The following is a 15,514-nucleotide window of genomic DNA, read 5'->3' as shown; positions in this document are numbered from 1 at the left end:
TTATGAAGTTTCAACTCTCTGGAATTCCTTTCACCTGGAAGGGGTGCTAATTGCTTTCAAGTAGTGAAAGCACTGCAGGACCCTTTCAGCTCTGACACTGAACACTCAGCTCTTCAGCAGCAGCTCTCAAAATTCTTTAAACAGTTGTAGCCACTCTGAAGTCCCTGTTTTTGCAGATGGGGACCCGGGGACATGGGTCATGGACAAGCTCATGGCTTGCGCTGGGTCAACTGAGGAACATGAGCGCCTCTGGGATTTTTCAATGTCAAAGTGTGGGCACAGGGAGGGCCAGAAACTGCCTCTGTTATGGGCTGCTGGAATTCATGGGTGCTGCTCAGCTCCCAGCAGGAGAGGACTGGGGTGCAGGATTCAGTGGAGCTGCCGTGAAAGAAGTGCTCATGAAAGGCCGCTCACCAGGAAGGGGTTTCTGTGTCTGTGTATCACGTCAGGCTGAGCCAATGCCCCTCTGTCATGGTTCTCCTACCAGGAAATTTCCTGTGAATAGTGATTTCAGATACCCAAAAAAAAAAAAAGCTGAAACACAGTAGTAAAAATCAGACAGAAACAACAATAGAGGTTTTTATAGCTGGAATCATTATTCATAAACATTCTCAGATTGGCCTTAAGGTACACACATACAAAAGAGGAAATAAACCAGAGCAGCTCCAAGTTATGAACATGGCGATAGTATAAAATTTTCTGATAACATGAACATAATCTATATGCTGTAGCACCAGTTGCAGCACCTTTCCCTCATGCCTGTGTGCTGTCACTGTTTCACAAATGAGACTGAGCTCGTAAGAAAGACATTCCTAAATGGTGTACAGAGCTGCTAGATGAGGTAAAGCATGAAGGTAGCAATCAGGAGCTTAAAGCTGGAGCTTCTAAATTAGTTTTAACCTATAGAGCATGCAGCCAGTATTAACCAGGGGATTGATGCTGAACTTGCCTGGGGAAAGAGGGAAGCCTGGGAGAGAACAATGTAATAGTTGTGATAAAAATGTCTCCACTTCTGGTTTAAAAACAAACCAATCCATCAAAAACTCCTCCAAAAGACTGCCACCATTTCTCTCCCAATGATGAGGGAGGGATGGAGATCTCCCAAAGCCTGTACCACATGCAGGACAAGCACGCTGCCTCAGGTACAGCCTGCCAGTGTTGGAAGAAACAGCACACTGGTAACAGAGGGATTTGGCTGGAAATGATGACTAGGAGCTAAATCACATCACTGGGGTTACACAAGCAGTTTTATTGCTATTCTAAGGGTACTTGACATGTTTCCATCCCTTCATGCAGCCCAGCCAGTGTTCAGCTGTTATGCAATCATTTTCATTAACAATTCTTTGCCAAAAGAAACATGACTGATTTTACAAAATTATAAAAGCGCGAAAAAGAGAGAGACAGAACCTTTAAATCAGCTTCCACATGAATAATTAACACAGACAAAGGTTATAATGGAAAGGCATTTTATTTTCACCAGGTAACACTCCTCCATGTATAAAGGAAGTAATGGGGAAAGAGAAAAAAACCACAACAACCTCCCAAAACACTACTGTCACCATGAACACTTGAAAGATCAGGTCTGAGAGCTGCAGCAAAGGCCTGCTCACGTCCTCCATCGCCTCCGTGAGGCAGAGCTGGTTTTGCATTCCCCACAACCAGGTTCACGTACAAAACAAGACTGATGCTGCCAGAGGCATTTTTAGCTCCTTGGGTCTCCTATGACATATTTAAACAAACCTTGGGCATACTAATAAAGCTAAAAAAAATGAAAATAATTTAAAAATTCATGGAAGGGAGCTCACTGTGCTAGTCCTGCATTCGTTTCAGCAGTAATTCACTCCAGGATGCCTCTTGAGTGCAAACTGCATTAGGGGGCTGAAAGCATCAACTCTAATAAAAGATAACAGCCAACACACATATAAATAAGACTCATTTCCTTTTTAAAAACAACATAGGAAAGTCAATTCCCACTGCATGATTGATGGAGATTTCCTAAATATTAATAAATATATTACAGATATTTACAAGCTTCTGTTTTCATCCTCTGATGCTACTGTGAAGTTCAGACCGTAAGTAGGACATGCTGGGCAGCACCGCGGGGTGTGCGGGCAAATGGCTGCAGTAGATTTGGGATGCTCGCGCAAGCAGCGAGATGGAAAGCTAAAAATAGCCCACTCCGCAGAGCCAGGCAACCAGGGAGCTGAGCTCCTTCAGGCTTTGTGTGACAAACCAACCCGCCGCTTTTCCTTTTGCGGAATGAAATGCCGGGATAATGCGGGCAATTGTGCCAGGGAGGAAGGGATGGGAGGGAAGGGGAGAGGTAGCCCTCCACACCATGTTTTCTGGAGTCTGCCACAGAGTCTGTCAGCAGCCTGGAGGGTTTTTTCCAGGGGAAAAGGGAGGTTATCCAGGCATGGCAGCGCTGTGTGAGCAACAGGGAGCAGTTTGTACAACCACTGCGTTGTTGTTCAGTGTCTGTGCCCTGCCCAGCATAGCTGAGCCCAGCCTGAGCCAAGGACTGCTGGGCAGCCCGGAAAGGCACAATTGCAAGGCTCTGCTGCTGCCCCAGAGCCACCCCTGAACACTGCCAAGGTGGAGGGGGGCACAGGCATGAAGGACTCATTTCCCTTTGCACACTCAGGATTTACTTAGTCCTTCATCTTGCCTGCTCTACAACATCCTAAATTCCTCTCAAAGAGGAAGATAAACATGCTGGATACTCTGCACCTCAGTGGCTTGAGGACAGCAGAGAAGAGGACTGTGAGCAGAGGTCTGAGTGACGGTGGCCAGAGGATTTCCATGAGAAAATTATGACAACAACAACAGCGTAGATGCAAAGTGAGATTTCCTGCATTTCTTTCAGTCTAGTTTCCCTGATGCACTGTGCAGCCAACACACTGCCTGGTTTTGGCACAGAAACAAGAAAAAGTGCTGATGTGACTGAAGACAGGAGACCCTTCAAGCAACAGCAGAACCTTTCCCATCAGCCCGTCTCTGCTGCTCACTTTCTGCAATCCTACATACTTATCTCATGCCAGTACTCTAGGTGCTTTAACATGCAAGACATTTTTCCAGAGGTATCCCGAGGAGAGGGCCATGACACCTGACTTTACATGGGACAGCTATGAGGGAGAGTTAGCACTGAGCCCTACTTTTCCTGTTTGCATTGGTTCAGAAAAAATTAGAAACTATTCCAATAAGCCCTGCATATGCAAAAATTCTCATTTTCCAAGGGGGTGTTTAACGAAAAATAGGGATGGAAGAGTCCCTGGGAAGGTTTACAGAGCATGTGCTTTTCAAATCAGCTTAGAAGAGATGACATGGCCGGCTGCTCCTAAGGCTGCAATGTGACATGCACAGAGACTCCGAAGGGGAAGCCTTGCTCCCCTGGGCAGCAGGAGGCTCCCGCAGTGAGGCAGCAGCCCAGCTACCACACTGGAGCCGAGCAGCCTTGGGGCCTCCCAACCTCAGCACTGTGCCTTGCCAGGCCTGGAGGGGCAGTCTGCCTCTTGGGCTTTGTGGACAGGGGAATCTGTTTTGATCAATATATTTTTAAAATCATGTTATAGAAATATAGTCCCAGCTACTTTGGAGCAGTTCTGAGGTATCTCTCATTAATCTGAAGTATAGAAATGTTAATAAATAGATCTGACACTTTGCTGCTATGTCATTCTATAATACACTGCTATATAGATATTAAATATGCCCCAGGGTATTAAAAATTTATGAAAAAGTTACAGTAGTTGATTTTCAAGTATTAATAACTTGGCTATGTTAGCTTGTTTTAAATACCAAAAAGCTCTGGCCCCAAATTATTGACTAAACCCTGGCTATGCATGAATTAAAAAAAAAAAAGTAATTTGAATATAAAAAAAAGTACAAAAAAGCACAAGATGTCAGTTGACGTAACATCGTTGGAACTTCTAAACAACTAGTCTAGCACGGTTTTGTGAGTGAATTAGAAAGGGGAAAAGAATGAAAAAGAAAAGATTAAAGGAAAAAAGAGGTCGCTCCCAATCTGAGACAGCACTGTCCCAAATTTCAGCAGAACATGAATTTTTACAGCCAAGTTATAAACCCCAGAAAAAATGGGGTTACTAGTGGATATGCTGTCAGACAGAACTATAGCAGTATCTGTGTGCTCCATTATAATACAAATTTACACCTTACTCACTGTTTTCTCTGAGTAACCACAAGAACAACTTTACAGGTATTCAGTTAAAATTAGAAGCCTCCCTTATTTCCTGTCCTCCTCATAAACTGTACAACTCTCTCTACTACTAAAATTCACTGCTACTAGTAGTCATCATCATACATTCAAGATAGAAAGTAAACTACTAAAACCTGCTCAGGAGACACTTAGAAGTACACTAAGGCTTAAAAAGTTACAGCAGCTCAGGGGTATGGCCAACCACACGGGTGAAGAGCTTTGTCGCCTGCTTTGCCCCAGGACACAGACACTGTAGAGCCCTGTGCTGAACCCTGATCTCAGAGCAACTGAAACGGTTCCAAGGAAGATGGTTTTACCCAGAGCCGCTCACAGTCGGTGTCTGGTGTGTGATACAACCCTCTGCTGCTTCAACTAGGACGTGAGCACAATGAGGGTGGTAGCGCCCGTTTGCTACTGTGCTAACACTGACACTTGGTTAGGTTTGGTTCCCCACTAAACACACGCTTTCATCTCATCTCCTGAAAAATGATTCAAAGCATGGTTAAAAAAAGACTGAAAGCAAGAAAAGGCTTTCTAGTTTCGACGCACAAGTACAAAAGAGGCAACAATTTCAAACTATTGATTTTCTTCCAGTGCGAGCAGCTGACCCATTGCATCATTCTGCACAGATCCAAACATAGCATCCTGTGTCTCTGGGAACCGCTGGAGTAGGAAATCCTGTGACCTAATGCAAATCCAAGCCAGCCGAGTGAAACGAAGCAAGGGAATTGATAATCCGTTTTCAGTGACCTTGCCCATGGATGATGACCTCATGAAGACAAAAGCAAAGAAAAAGGCACACGGCTCAGATCTCATTGATAGTCCTTTCGGAGGGGCAGTAATCGGAGGTTCCCGGGGATGACATGTAGAAGGACTGCGTTTTCCTTTTTAATCTGGCTCGCTTGTTGGCCAGAGATAGGCTGCGCCGGCTCGAATTGATGATTTCTGAAATAAACTTCTTGCAGTCCACGCAAACCTCCATTGTGCTCCAGTCCTCCATTAATTCTTTGGGAAACTCTTCATGTGACTTATCCACAGACTTGGACCTTGAGGTCAACCTGAAAGGCAAAAGAGCAGCATCTGTCATTTTATTAATTTAGCACATCAGAAAGGTCTGGATTTAAATTTTCCTTTCTTCTGTCCCAAAAATGACACCAGGAGACCAAATACTGGAGAGGACAGCTTCTGCCTGAATTGGTAACACTGCAGGGCATGTGTACTGTTTACAATCTGTCAAAACCAACTTTACTAATAACTAAAAACACATGATGTTTTTGGCTAATCTACACAGCATCTTAGCACTAGTGATTAATGCAGAGGGTTTGTCCATTAGGTTCCCTCAAAAAGAAGCATTTCTTTCATATTTAATTTCTTGGATTAGCTTTGACAACCAACAGATAATTTGATAATATCAAAGTGAAAAAAATTGTGAAAATTTGAATTAGAAAAATTAGAAAAAACGTAAATCTGTGCACAAGACATCACTGAATTCCCATTCAGTGTGTGATTCTAGCCTGAGAGATTTATCTCCTTCGCACCACACGTTAAGGATATTTTTGCAGAGGCACTACAGAAATACAGTTGTCCCAGACTCATAATATTTTTCAACTGTAATGTGAAAAACGTTTAAGAAGACACTGTTAGTGTTGCTATTTCTGTAAATTAAAGCAAGAAGACACCTGGCTTTTCAGGCTTCAGAAGAGTCACTACAAGCATTAGAGACATTGACAACTACCAAACAGGTAGACAGCATCTTAACGACTGATAACCTCGTACGGAATTCGCAACAGACACAAGTGAGCTCGGGTTGTTTCTCACCTGCTCCGCAGTGAATGGTGGTGACTGGTAGAGGGCTTCTCTGGCCTCATAAAGCTTTCTCCTCTTTGCAAGGTTGAAGGTCCCAGTGAGAAGATGGGGAGAGTAGAGTATGGCTTTGATGGCAACCGCATCTGTTGAAAACAGCAGAAGGAACATGCGGCATCATTACAAAGACTGCAGCTTTTTAGAAAGGCTCTAACCGTAAGTTCACTTACTTACTTTTTTGCAACACTGTGAGCATACAGGCCTGTGTAAGAAAGAAAGAGCATGAGTCAATCCACTAGGAAAAATAGAGACAAGAGATAAATGTTTTCAGGAGTTAAAATCCTCCCCCATCCTCCCCTTAAACAAACATTTTCATTTTTAAGGCTTCTTCGACATAATAACTTCAAATCAGAACATGAAGCCAAAAGAAAGAAGAAACACTAAACAGGAAATACAGCTAAATTAAGAAATAAATTAAAAAAAAAAACAACGAAAATAAGCTGTTTTTCCTCTAAAGAAACCTCCTTTGGTGAGACACTGACTCAGTGGCTACATAGATCTCCTGACTTGTCTCACTGTTCAACTAAAAATCTACAATTTTGCCTGAAAATGATTCCTTCTCCCTTTTCCCCCGTCCCAATACTTAAAAAATAACTCAGAAGGTAAATTGCCTTGAAATGTTTTCCCCAACAACAGAGGCTGTGGAACTGTTGACTGGGGAGTCTGGGTAAATTCCAGCTTCTTTCCCATAAGCATAAAAAACCAAATGAGTGTTTCCCTCACTTTCAGTCAAAAGTTTCAGTCCAAGGAAGCAATTCTGTCACTTAGGAAAGAAATATTTTTGCACAGTTTTGGATTTTTTTAACATAGACTGTTACAGAAATAAACCCAATCAACAGTAGACAGCAGAAATTTTTGAGGGTTTCTAATGCATAAACCAATAAATTTCCCTCTGAAATGGTACCCATTTATTAACACATATTAAATATTTACCTCTTACAGAACTGACAAGTGTAAGACCAGGTAAAGAAAGAAAACCTTCTTGTTCGACAGCAAAAGCAGAGCTAAAAGAAGAACAGAGGAATCCACAATGTTAGGCGAAGTCACAAAGAGTGATGACTTCATGTACCAGTTGCTGTCAGCAAGATCACAGTTGTACTACTACATCCCGTTCTGGGGTTCATACTTCTAAGATGATATTGAAAAGAAGGTCCAGAATTTTATCTTCATATATTTATGAAGGGGTAAATTAATTAAACCATCAACTTACTTTGAGATTTGATAAAAGCTCATTACTTTGATAAAAGCTTTATATATCATGACAATAGGCAACAGCTGAATCTAAGATTCTTGTTCCTCTGCCTTGAATGTATTAAATTTTTAAAAGAAATCTGCATACTAGAGACAGGTAGGCCTGTAGGTAAAATACACAGTGAAGTCAAAATACACTTGCTGGAGGTGTTAAAGAAGCACAAGTCAAAAGTGGGGGAAAAGGGCGCTGCTTCCACTGGTAAGTACCAATTTGCATTTTACAGAAAAAAATGCCTTAGTGAATAGGTCTCTAATATTAAACTTCCTTCTGGGGGTCACATGTTGTCTGACTTCTCTGAAGACTTTTATTTCCTCTGTGCTTAATAGTAAGGATTCATATATGAAGAATTTGCGGTTTCCTACTGCTATCTGTAACCAATCCCGCAGAAGGGATGGGGACAGAAATCACTTCAGTCAATGAAGTTTTAAATGGACACATACAGATATGCTGTAATAATTGCAAATGCTACTGCATTTTTATGGACAATCTAAACAAACAAAGTATTTGCATGAAAAGTTTTCATGTTTCTGCACATACTTCAAGGCAGCTGACCCATGTGTTATATATTTAGGGGGAGTTTTGGATAACTCTTCTTTCTCTCCAATACAGGATAAGAAACAAATGTGTAAATGGGAAGCTTGTGCAACTGGCCTCCCTCAGTAACCTTTGGAGCCTCCACAGACTCAGCCCTACCTTTCCTTTCTTGAGAGCAGTGTAGACATCTTTATATTGCTGATACTTTTCCAGCTCTGCCTTCACCAGCACCTGACGGATGTGCATGACCTCCTCCACTGTCAGAGCCAGACATTCCACTGGGTAACAGAACTCCTCCTGGAAGCCAAAAACCCCATATTATTTCAAAGACAAACAGCTTCTTCCAGACGCCAACCTGGACAACCAGCCACCTGGTTAGTAACTCCAGAAACAGGGGGGTTCTCCCTTCAAACTGGAATAGCACTGGCTCTTTCACGGGCATCACGTGACTACCAAACCATTGGAAGTGCGTAGGTGGTATTATGTTCAACCTTCACAACAGTGACAGTTTGCTTAATCTTTCCTCCTCAAACCACTTGATCCTTCTCTCCATTTGTCTTTTATTACAAAGATTTGTTTCCAACCAATCAACAATCAGATTTATAATTTGAAAGGGAAAAGGTAGTATGACAGATGGCATTATTTTATGCATATTGTTTGAAGTAAACATAAAATAATTTCTCTGAGACTTTGCGATGCCCGGAATGGCCAAGAAAAGTTGTTAGTAGCCCATTCTAGCAGAAATTTTTATTCAGTGGTACCACATCTTGGTGCTCACATTATCAGAATTCCACCAAGACTACAATAAGTTACATCAGTTCGGCAGAAAAGTTCTCCTCTCTGGCCCAGGAAAGTGACAGCAGCAATTTAAGCTTTAGAAAATATTCTTCCAATATCAAGCAGGTGAACTGGTTATCCAATGTTGCATTATTAATGGCAGAAACTCAAACAGAGACTAACAACACAACCTTCCACTTACAAAATTTTGCATTTATTCCGTATTAGAGCATTTAGGAGAATATTGAGTGGAGAACTCCTGAATTTGGTACCAGGGAATAAAAAGCACCAACCCAATTTGTAATCCAGCCCAGTAGTTGATTATACATTTCCAAGAGAAAGACAGAAACCTCTGTGGGAACTCCCATTGCTTTATGCTTAGTGAACCTTTTCAAGTCAGCCCAGAGGGGCTACTGTGTGGTAATGACAATGACATGCAATGCTCTCTGAATAAATGAAGGAAATTTCTCTTGTAAGTACAAAGACATGGCTGACAGTTTGGAGATCTCGTTTACAAATTGAAGTGATGAATCGGATTAGTACGGAAATGCTCCATTTCCACGTACTCAGAGGTCTGTTCTGTCTTTCCATCAGATTAAAAAGAAAATCTTTCTACGTTGCAGACCTGGCAAACATTAGCATTTAGGAACCACCACATTTTTAAAAACTTGTTGTCTTACCCATCTAGAAAGGGAACACAAAGAAACTTCACTCTGTTTAAGGTACCCCAAGAAAGACTAGAATTGAGTTAACTTTGTTAGATTTGCCATCTAAAACTTTGGGGTATGGAACACTAGTTTTCTGGAAAGAACAAACTATGTCAAAAGCAGTTGCAATTTGCTCTGAGGTGTAAAACTGCCCAGCCAAAACAAAGTAACTTCTGTTCCTTATGAACAACTTTACAGCTAACTAGCAGCTCTCAGCATTTAGTTCTGGGTTCTTCCCATAGCAACTGTCTTGCTATGGAGAAGGCACGGCTGAAGGCTGGGGCGAGACGGGAGAGGAAGTGAGTGGGAAAGTGGGATGCATACAATGCCAGCAAACCCCCTCGATTCTATATCGTGGGAGACTGGGAAAAACTATCCGAGGTGAATGAGGCTGACTGCATGCTTGTAATCAATCAGAGCTTTAAGTCCTTTAGAAATACATTTCTTACTTGAAGCTCTTCCTATCCCCTCATGAAAGTCCATTCCTTTACTTTACAGAACAATGACGGCAGGGAATATTGCTCCTTTGAAGAAAGTCTGTGGATCTGCTATAGGTGTAGAGCACATACTAGGGGAATAGTGTGGGCCTGTTGTCGTACCAATCAAAAATGAATATCATTAAAATAGGAATAGCCAGCAGGCAACAGGGGAAACACAGAAAATGTTCACATGTTTAAATGCTAATGTTTTAATTCCAGAGGTTACACAAGGACAACAAAATGTTAATGCAACATTAAATGAAAGATAAATAGTCTGCCGATTTCAGAAAACTGCTTGGGTTTTTTTGTCCCTTTTCAGAATAGAAATAAGTACACCAGAAAATTTTTTGTTTCTACACTACCTCTAAGGCATTGAAATTAATTAAAATTATGCTAAGCACTGGCTAAACTTCATTGAACAATGATGCTTTGGAGTTATTGCTCAAACTTCCAACAATAATATGCACTCAAATTAGGCAGGTCCAAATGAGAGCACTCTCTACAATACTTGCATACAACAGAATACAGTAAAGACAAAATATGGTTTGAATGGTCTTGATTTTCTGGAATAAAACTCCATTTTCATTTTAATATTAAAGACAAGTCCATATGCTTACTTTTAAAGGGGAAAAAATATTACTTAAAAATACTGTTTTGAACTTGAAGTTTCCATGATCGTCTTGAGAATTGGCTTAACACTAACTGCGCAATCACCTTAGAAACATTGTAATAGTTTAAGGTGTATATGTGTAATTTCTTTTGCTCCAGAAAAGCAGGTAGTAAGAATTGCATATCCGTAATATGAAATAAAGTGCTTTGTAGGCCATTCTCAGCATACACACACCTAATAGGTCCTTATGACTAACACATTTTTACTCTAATGTATTCCTTGTAAAACTTCTCACTAAAGGATGTCACTAGACATTCAAATGAGCAGCATATTATTAAATTGTAAAATGAACAAGCGTCAGATTTGCCTCTAAATTCTGCAATTCACAATTAGTCAAGCACTCTAAACTCTTGTTCCTTTTGCAGACTAAAAGTTTCTAGAAGGTCAGTTGGGTATCTCAACAATAAACTCTCCTGCAAGAAGTTCCACCCTTCCACTTAGTGGTTGGGACAAGAAAAAGAAGGAAAAATTAAATTATTCATGTTCAATTCTACATCAGGGTAAGAAAAAATTAAATTACTCATGTTCAGTTCTACATAGGGGTAAATGAATTAGTTTTCAGTGGATTTGCCTTCCCTGGTACATGACTCTGAGTTATTCTGCAAGTTCTGATACGTAAGTGTGCTGAGGACCAAAACAATATGTAGGTGTTTTCAAGTAAAGCAGATTGCAAATGCCCTTCCATTCTATATAGTGTATCTTGGTAGAAACACAAAACCTAATTCTTTTCAGCATAGTCCATGGATTACAATAGTTTTGCTCGATTTTTGCTGTAGGATCTTCACGTGCTGTAATATCTAAGGTCTGTCCCACTGATAATCTTGTGATGTTGCATTTTTAGTTTGCTGTCCTTTCAGAACTGATTTCTTTTCCCCGTGAGGTGATTGAAGACACACACAGATATCCTACACACATTTAAATCAATGTCAATCAAGTGCGATGTCCCAGCCTGAGCTGTAATTCTTGCCACAGCTGAGGAAGTGCTCCCCTAGCAGGGAACATGCTGGTGAAGGTGATTTCCAAAGCCAGCAAAAAGAGGCAAACCTTTGCGGATTTCCACCTGCTGGCAAAAGCTCTCTCACAGAGATAGTACATAGCCCCTGCCACCCCACACATGGCTGCTTCAACCGGATGAGAGCTGAGCAGAGAAGCTGCTTGCATAGTTGAAAAAAGTGGTCTGAAAGTCATCCTTGGAAATAAACTGGTTATCCTAGGAACCTGAACAATAGATAGGAAGCAGAGAAGCGAATGCTGTATATAAATGAAACCATTAGCTTTGGTTCTCTGGGTCATGTAAAAAAATAATGATGATAATAATAATTAAAAAAGCAAACAGACTACAAAGGCATCCATATGTACATCTCCGGACACTGACTTCATCTCACTGATTAAGCTCCAAGTCAGCTCACTACAGTAAGCATACCACCAGGACTGCCCCCCCAAAATCACTGAGCCACTCTGCTTTTCCATGTAGCACTGATAGGGTGACACATCAAAAGGACTATGTTTGGCGCTTTTCCAAGCTTTTTTCCCCTCCCCACCTACTTAGACCTAACTGCCTCTATCTGATGAGATGCCAGTTCACAAAACCATCGTTAGTATGCAAGACAGACCAGTTTCTTGCTAATCCTGCTAAGAGACTGCAGCAACCCCCTGACTGGTTTCACTGGCATCGAGGGCTATTTATTGACGAGGCCTCCTTCACCTTGCAGAGAAACCGAGGTCACAGGAGCTGGTGATAAGAAATGAAATTCCATCAATCCTGAAGAAAGGGATCAAGAAGTGTGATGTCAAATAAAAAATAAATAATATTCTGCACTTATGGAGAAGCATTCACTCCTGGAAGGGCAATTTTACCCATGCAATATCTGGCACAGCCACTGGAAGGCTGGCATCCCTCCGGGGAAGGAGAGAGTTGCAGAAAGCTGAAGCTTTCTGGAACTGGGCCAGTGCCAGCATATCAGAACTCATCTATCAAAAAGAAAAACAAGAGTATTGTGGGAGTTGTCTGTCACACCCTAGAGGGCACTATTGTCAAATTAAAGAATTAGGTCTCTAGGCATCAAATAAAATAGGTTCTTACTAATGGAACATCATTTCACTACTATCTTTCCTTCTTTCTCACTTCAAAGCCAATACCAAGCTAAGTGACAGTTCTCTGAAGATTTAAAAAAAAAAAAAATTCCAACTAAAAAAATGACCAAAACAAACAAACAACCCTCCCCCAAACACAAAAGAAACTAGTAAAACCCTTCCCCCATCCGTTTCCACATTAGCCTGACTTATCTCATGGCTTTTTCTCCCTTTTCCTTTAGTATTTTTCAAGGGGAATGGAATAACTCAATTAGATTTTCTGCAATGGTTTTATTTTATATGTATTTTTCTAGGCATATGTCAGTGAACAGACTGACAGAGTATGCACATGGTTAGAAAGATCCTGGTGAGAAGTTGGTTGACCTATTTAAAATACCAGCCTCATGTGAGATTTTTAAGTTGGATGATCCTCTCAAATACACGAGATTAATATTACGATGTAACATAGATACACTAAAAGTAGGATGGAGCAAATGTCTCAGTATAGCACATAATGCTTTCTGAACCCCTCCTCCCTTTAAACTACTTGTCTGTGAGTAACTTTAGGCCTACCAGAAAATAAAGCTTGGGTTTCCACATACAGTGAGTGGCCAGCAGGAAACCCATTTTATGTGATAGTGTTTTCAAATGCATGTTTGAAGGAGCCCTCCAGCTTGGTTCTGCTGCAATATGTTCTGCTCCAAGTTCACTTTGGCAGAAGATGTCTACTTGTGTTGTGCATTTATCAACATGTTACTACCTGACCTTCAGCAGGAATGAGGAACTACATTCTACCTGGAAGTATGTAATCAAATCCAGCAGACTCTCTGAAAAGGGAAAGGACTTCATGGGAATATTTGGAGATATTTTTCTTGTTACTGATCAACTTCATCATGTAATAGGTTTGGATCCTGGCCATCATCTCTTGGGCCAACAAAAATGCTCTTCAAAGCCCATTAATACCACTGCACTACAAGACTGGGCAAGTGAATATTACCTTCCTTTCAAAACTAGGATGTGTTTATCGATTTTCCTATTCACCAGCACCTCATGGGGCATACTTTGAAACCCTGCTGGTAGGAAAAGAGACAAGGAACATATCCTACATGAAATCACAAAGCACTAATCAGTATGTCAGCATAAATGAACCAGGATTTCATACCCTTTGCTGTTTGTACTCTGTTGGAAAACAGTTCTCAATTAAAGCTAATTGATCAAATGCACTGTACTTTCTTTTCAAGCACAGGTTTTTGCCTCAGTAACTTCAACAAAGCAACACAGACAAACCTTGATTTGGACTACTGAAAGAGCTTTCATATATATAAACATTACCATGCAAATTCTTAAGGTGGGAAGAAAAGAAACCATTCCATTCATTCAGTCATTAACAGCAACACTTCCAACAACTAAAAAAATTCCCCCAAATCCCAAAATAGATCCACTGCTTTTGAATCGTCACTATTCAAGTGGAAAATCCATAAGGTGAAGTTCATTTGTTTTGGTAACATTCTGAAACAAAATCAAGACACGTGGCTTAACCCAGAGTCCTAATCAAAGTGCAAATGTTTTCTGAGGCACCTGTACCTGGGTTTTTGGATAAATATGCTATAGAGACAAAGTTCAAATCTTGATTTCAAAATGTCTTTAGTAGCCAAGGGCTGTTTCTGAATTGAGTTTTCTTTGAGTCAAGCTCTAATCACACTGAAGCCAAGTTTTAATTTTCATTATACTCTTAGCATGCCTCTTTTTCTCTCTCCTACCACCCCCTCCACTTACAAGTGACCTGGAGCTCTGTTTTGAAGGGGGTAGGAACTGTCTCACATTGGTTGGTGTTTCCTTTTCAATGGAGTGTCTTCTCTGAGGTGGCTGCCGTCTCTCAGGCTGTGGTGTAGACGATATGGGCAAGAACTTCGGAGGCACTAAGGATTCAAACAGCATAAAAAAGTTAGTTCTTGTAAGGGAGACTGTTCGTTAACATTGCTCAGTATTAATCCAGCCACTGATTTGCTAGAATTCCTACTACTGGTAGCTGAAGTTACACATCCATACTCAGAGCTCATACTCAGAGACAGGTATCCCATTCATCACATCTTCCAGACTGAGAGAATAGGAATACTCATAAAACTAGCAAATAAGACACACTACTGTCCAGTTCCCATGGTGTTTCAGGATATTGGCTTATTCTGCTTATTTCACCATCATGCACAGAAAATACATGCACAGATTGCAGGTTTCATCACAAAACCTTTCCTGTGAATCTGAAACACTTTGAAACAAATGAAAAATACTGTTACACAGTAAAGGCTACAATAACTGTCCTTGAAAGAAAAAAAGATCAGATGTTCTCCTTTGGTCTGTAAATAGTAATACCCGTGATTGCTGTATGTCTTTCAAACAAGTACATTCACTGCCATGGTGACAGACATGCAAGAAACTTCTGAATTTGTCCCAGGTTAGAACATGTTTTTGCAGCAACAAATTATTGTATGAGATGAGCAGAGCTAACCTATCCCTCCATTCACTTTTGACTACAGTTTTACATGGAGTATGAAACCTTCTGCTTCACAAAGAGGTCCGCACATAGTGGGGAGTAATGTCTTCCAATTGTTTATCACATTTGACCCATTCAGCGCGTTCTAGGGTTCAGCTTTAGAGGATTACTCCATTAAAAACGCTCAGCTTTAGCCTTCTATAAAAGTTTCAGATGAAGTTCACAGCACAGAAGACAACAGAAGTGTGTAAAAGCACCCACTGGGCTCTCTCACAATAACTTACTCTTCCTGCTGCTGGTGCCTTCTTGAGAGGGGTCTTCCACTTGTGAGGGGGAGATGCTGCTGCTACTTCCTGACTTGTGCACTGATTCCTCCTGTTTGGCAAGAGGAAAAGAAACAGAATTCCTCAGAGACTGTTTTTAGTTCTTTTACTACTTCTTAGTACACAAAAACT

General features: G+C 40.9%; 1 protein-coding gene across 4 annotated transcripts in view; it reads right to left on the bottom strand.

Annotated features, from left to right (window-relative positions):
- Positions 1-577: 577 nt before the first annotated feature.
- Positions 578-15,514, bottom strand: part of SPIRE1 (spire type actin nucleation factor 1) — a 124,578-nt gene continuing 109,641 nt past the window's right edge. For 2 of the 4 annotated variants that reach the window (XM_017819455.1, XM_017819458.1), the window contains exons 10-16: positions 15,344-15,434; positions 14,345-14,487; positions 8,022-8,159; positions 7,010-7,080; positions 6,251-6,278; positions 6,032-6,162; positions 578-5,271 (exon numbers count right to left, since the gene is read on the bottom strand). In XM_017819455.1, the coding sequence (XP_017674944.1) occupies positions 5,019-5,271; positions 6,032-6,162; positions 6,251-6,278; positions 7,010-7,080; positions 8,022-8,159; positions 14,345-14,487; positions 15,344-15,434 (855 nt within the window). In that variant the 3' untranslated portion in view covers positions 578-5,018. Of the gene's footprint in view, positions 5,272-6,031; positions 6,163-6,246; positions 6,279-7,009; positions 7,081-8,021; positions 8,160-14,344; positions 14,488-15,343; positions 15,435-15,514 lie in introns of all 4 variants that reach the window. The other 2 variants (XM_017819456.1, XM_017819457.1) reach the window with 2 other exon arrangements.

Source organism: Lepidothrix coronata, unplaced genomic scaffold, assembly GCF_001604755.1.
Source record: "Lepidothrix coronata isolate B3197 unplaced genomic scaffold, Lepidothrix_coronata-1.0 Scaffold75, whole genome shotgun sequence".
In the NCBI taxonomy this organism is placed as follows: domain Eukaryota; kingdom Metazoa; phylum Chordata; class Aves; order Passeriformes; family Pipridae; genus Lepidothrix; species Lepidothrix coronata.
Note: the sequence above shows the minus strand (reverse complement) of the source record. Positions and strands in the feature narration are given on the sequence as shown.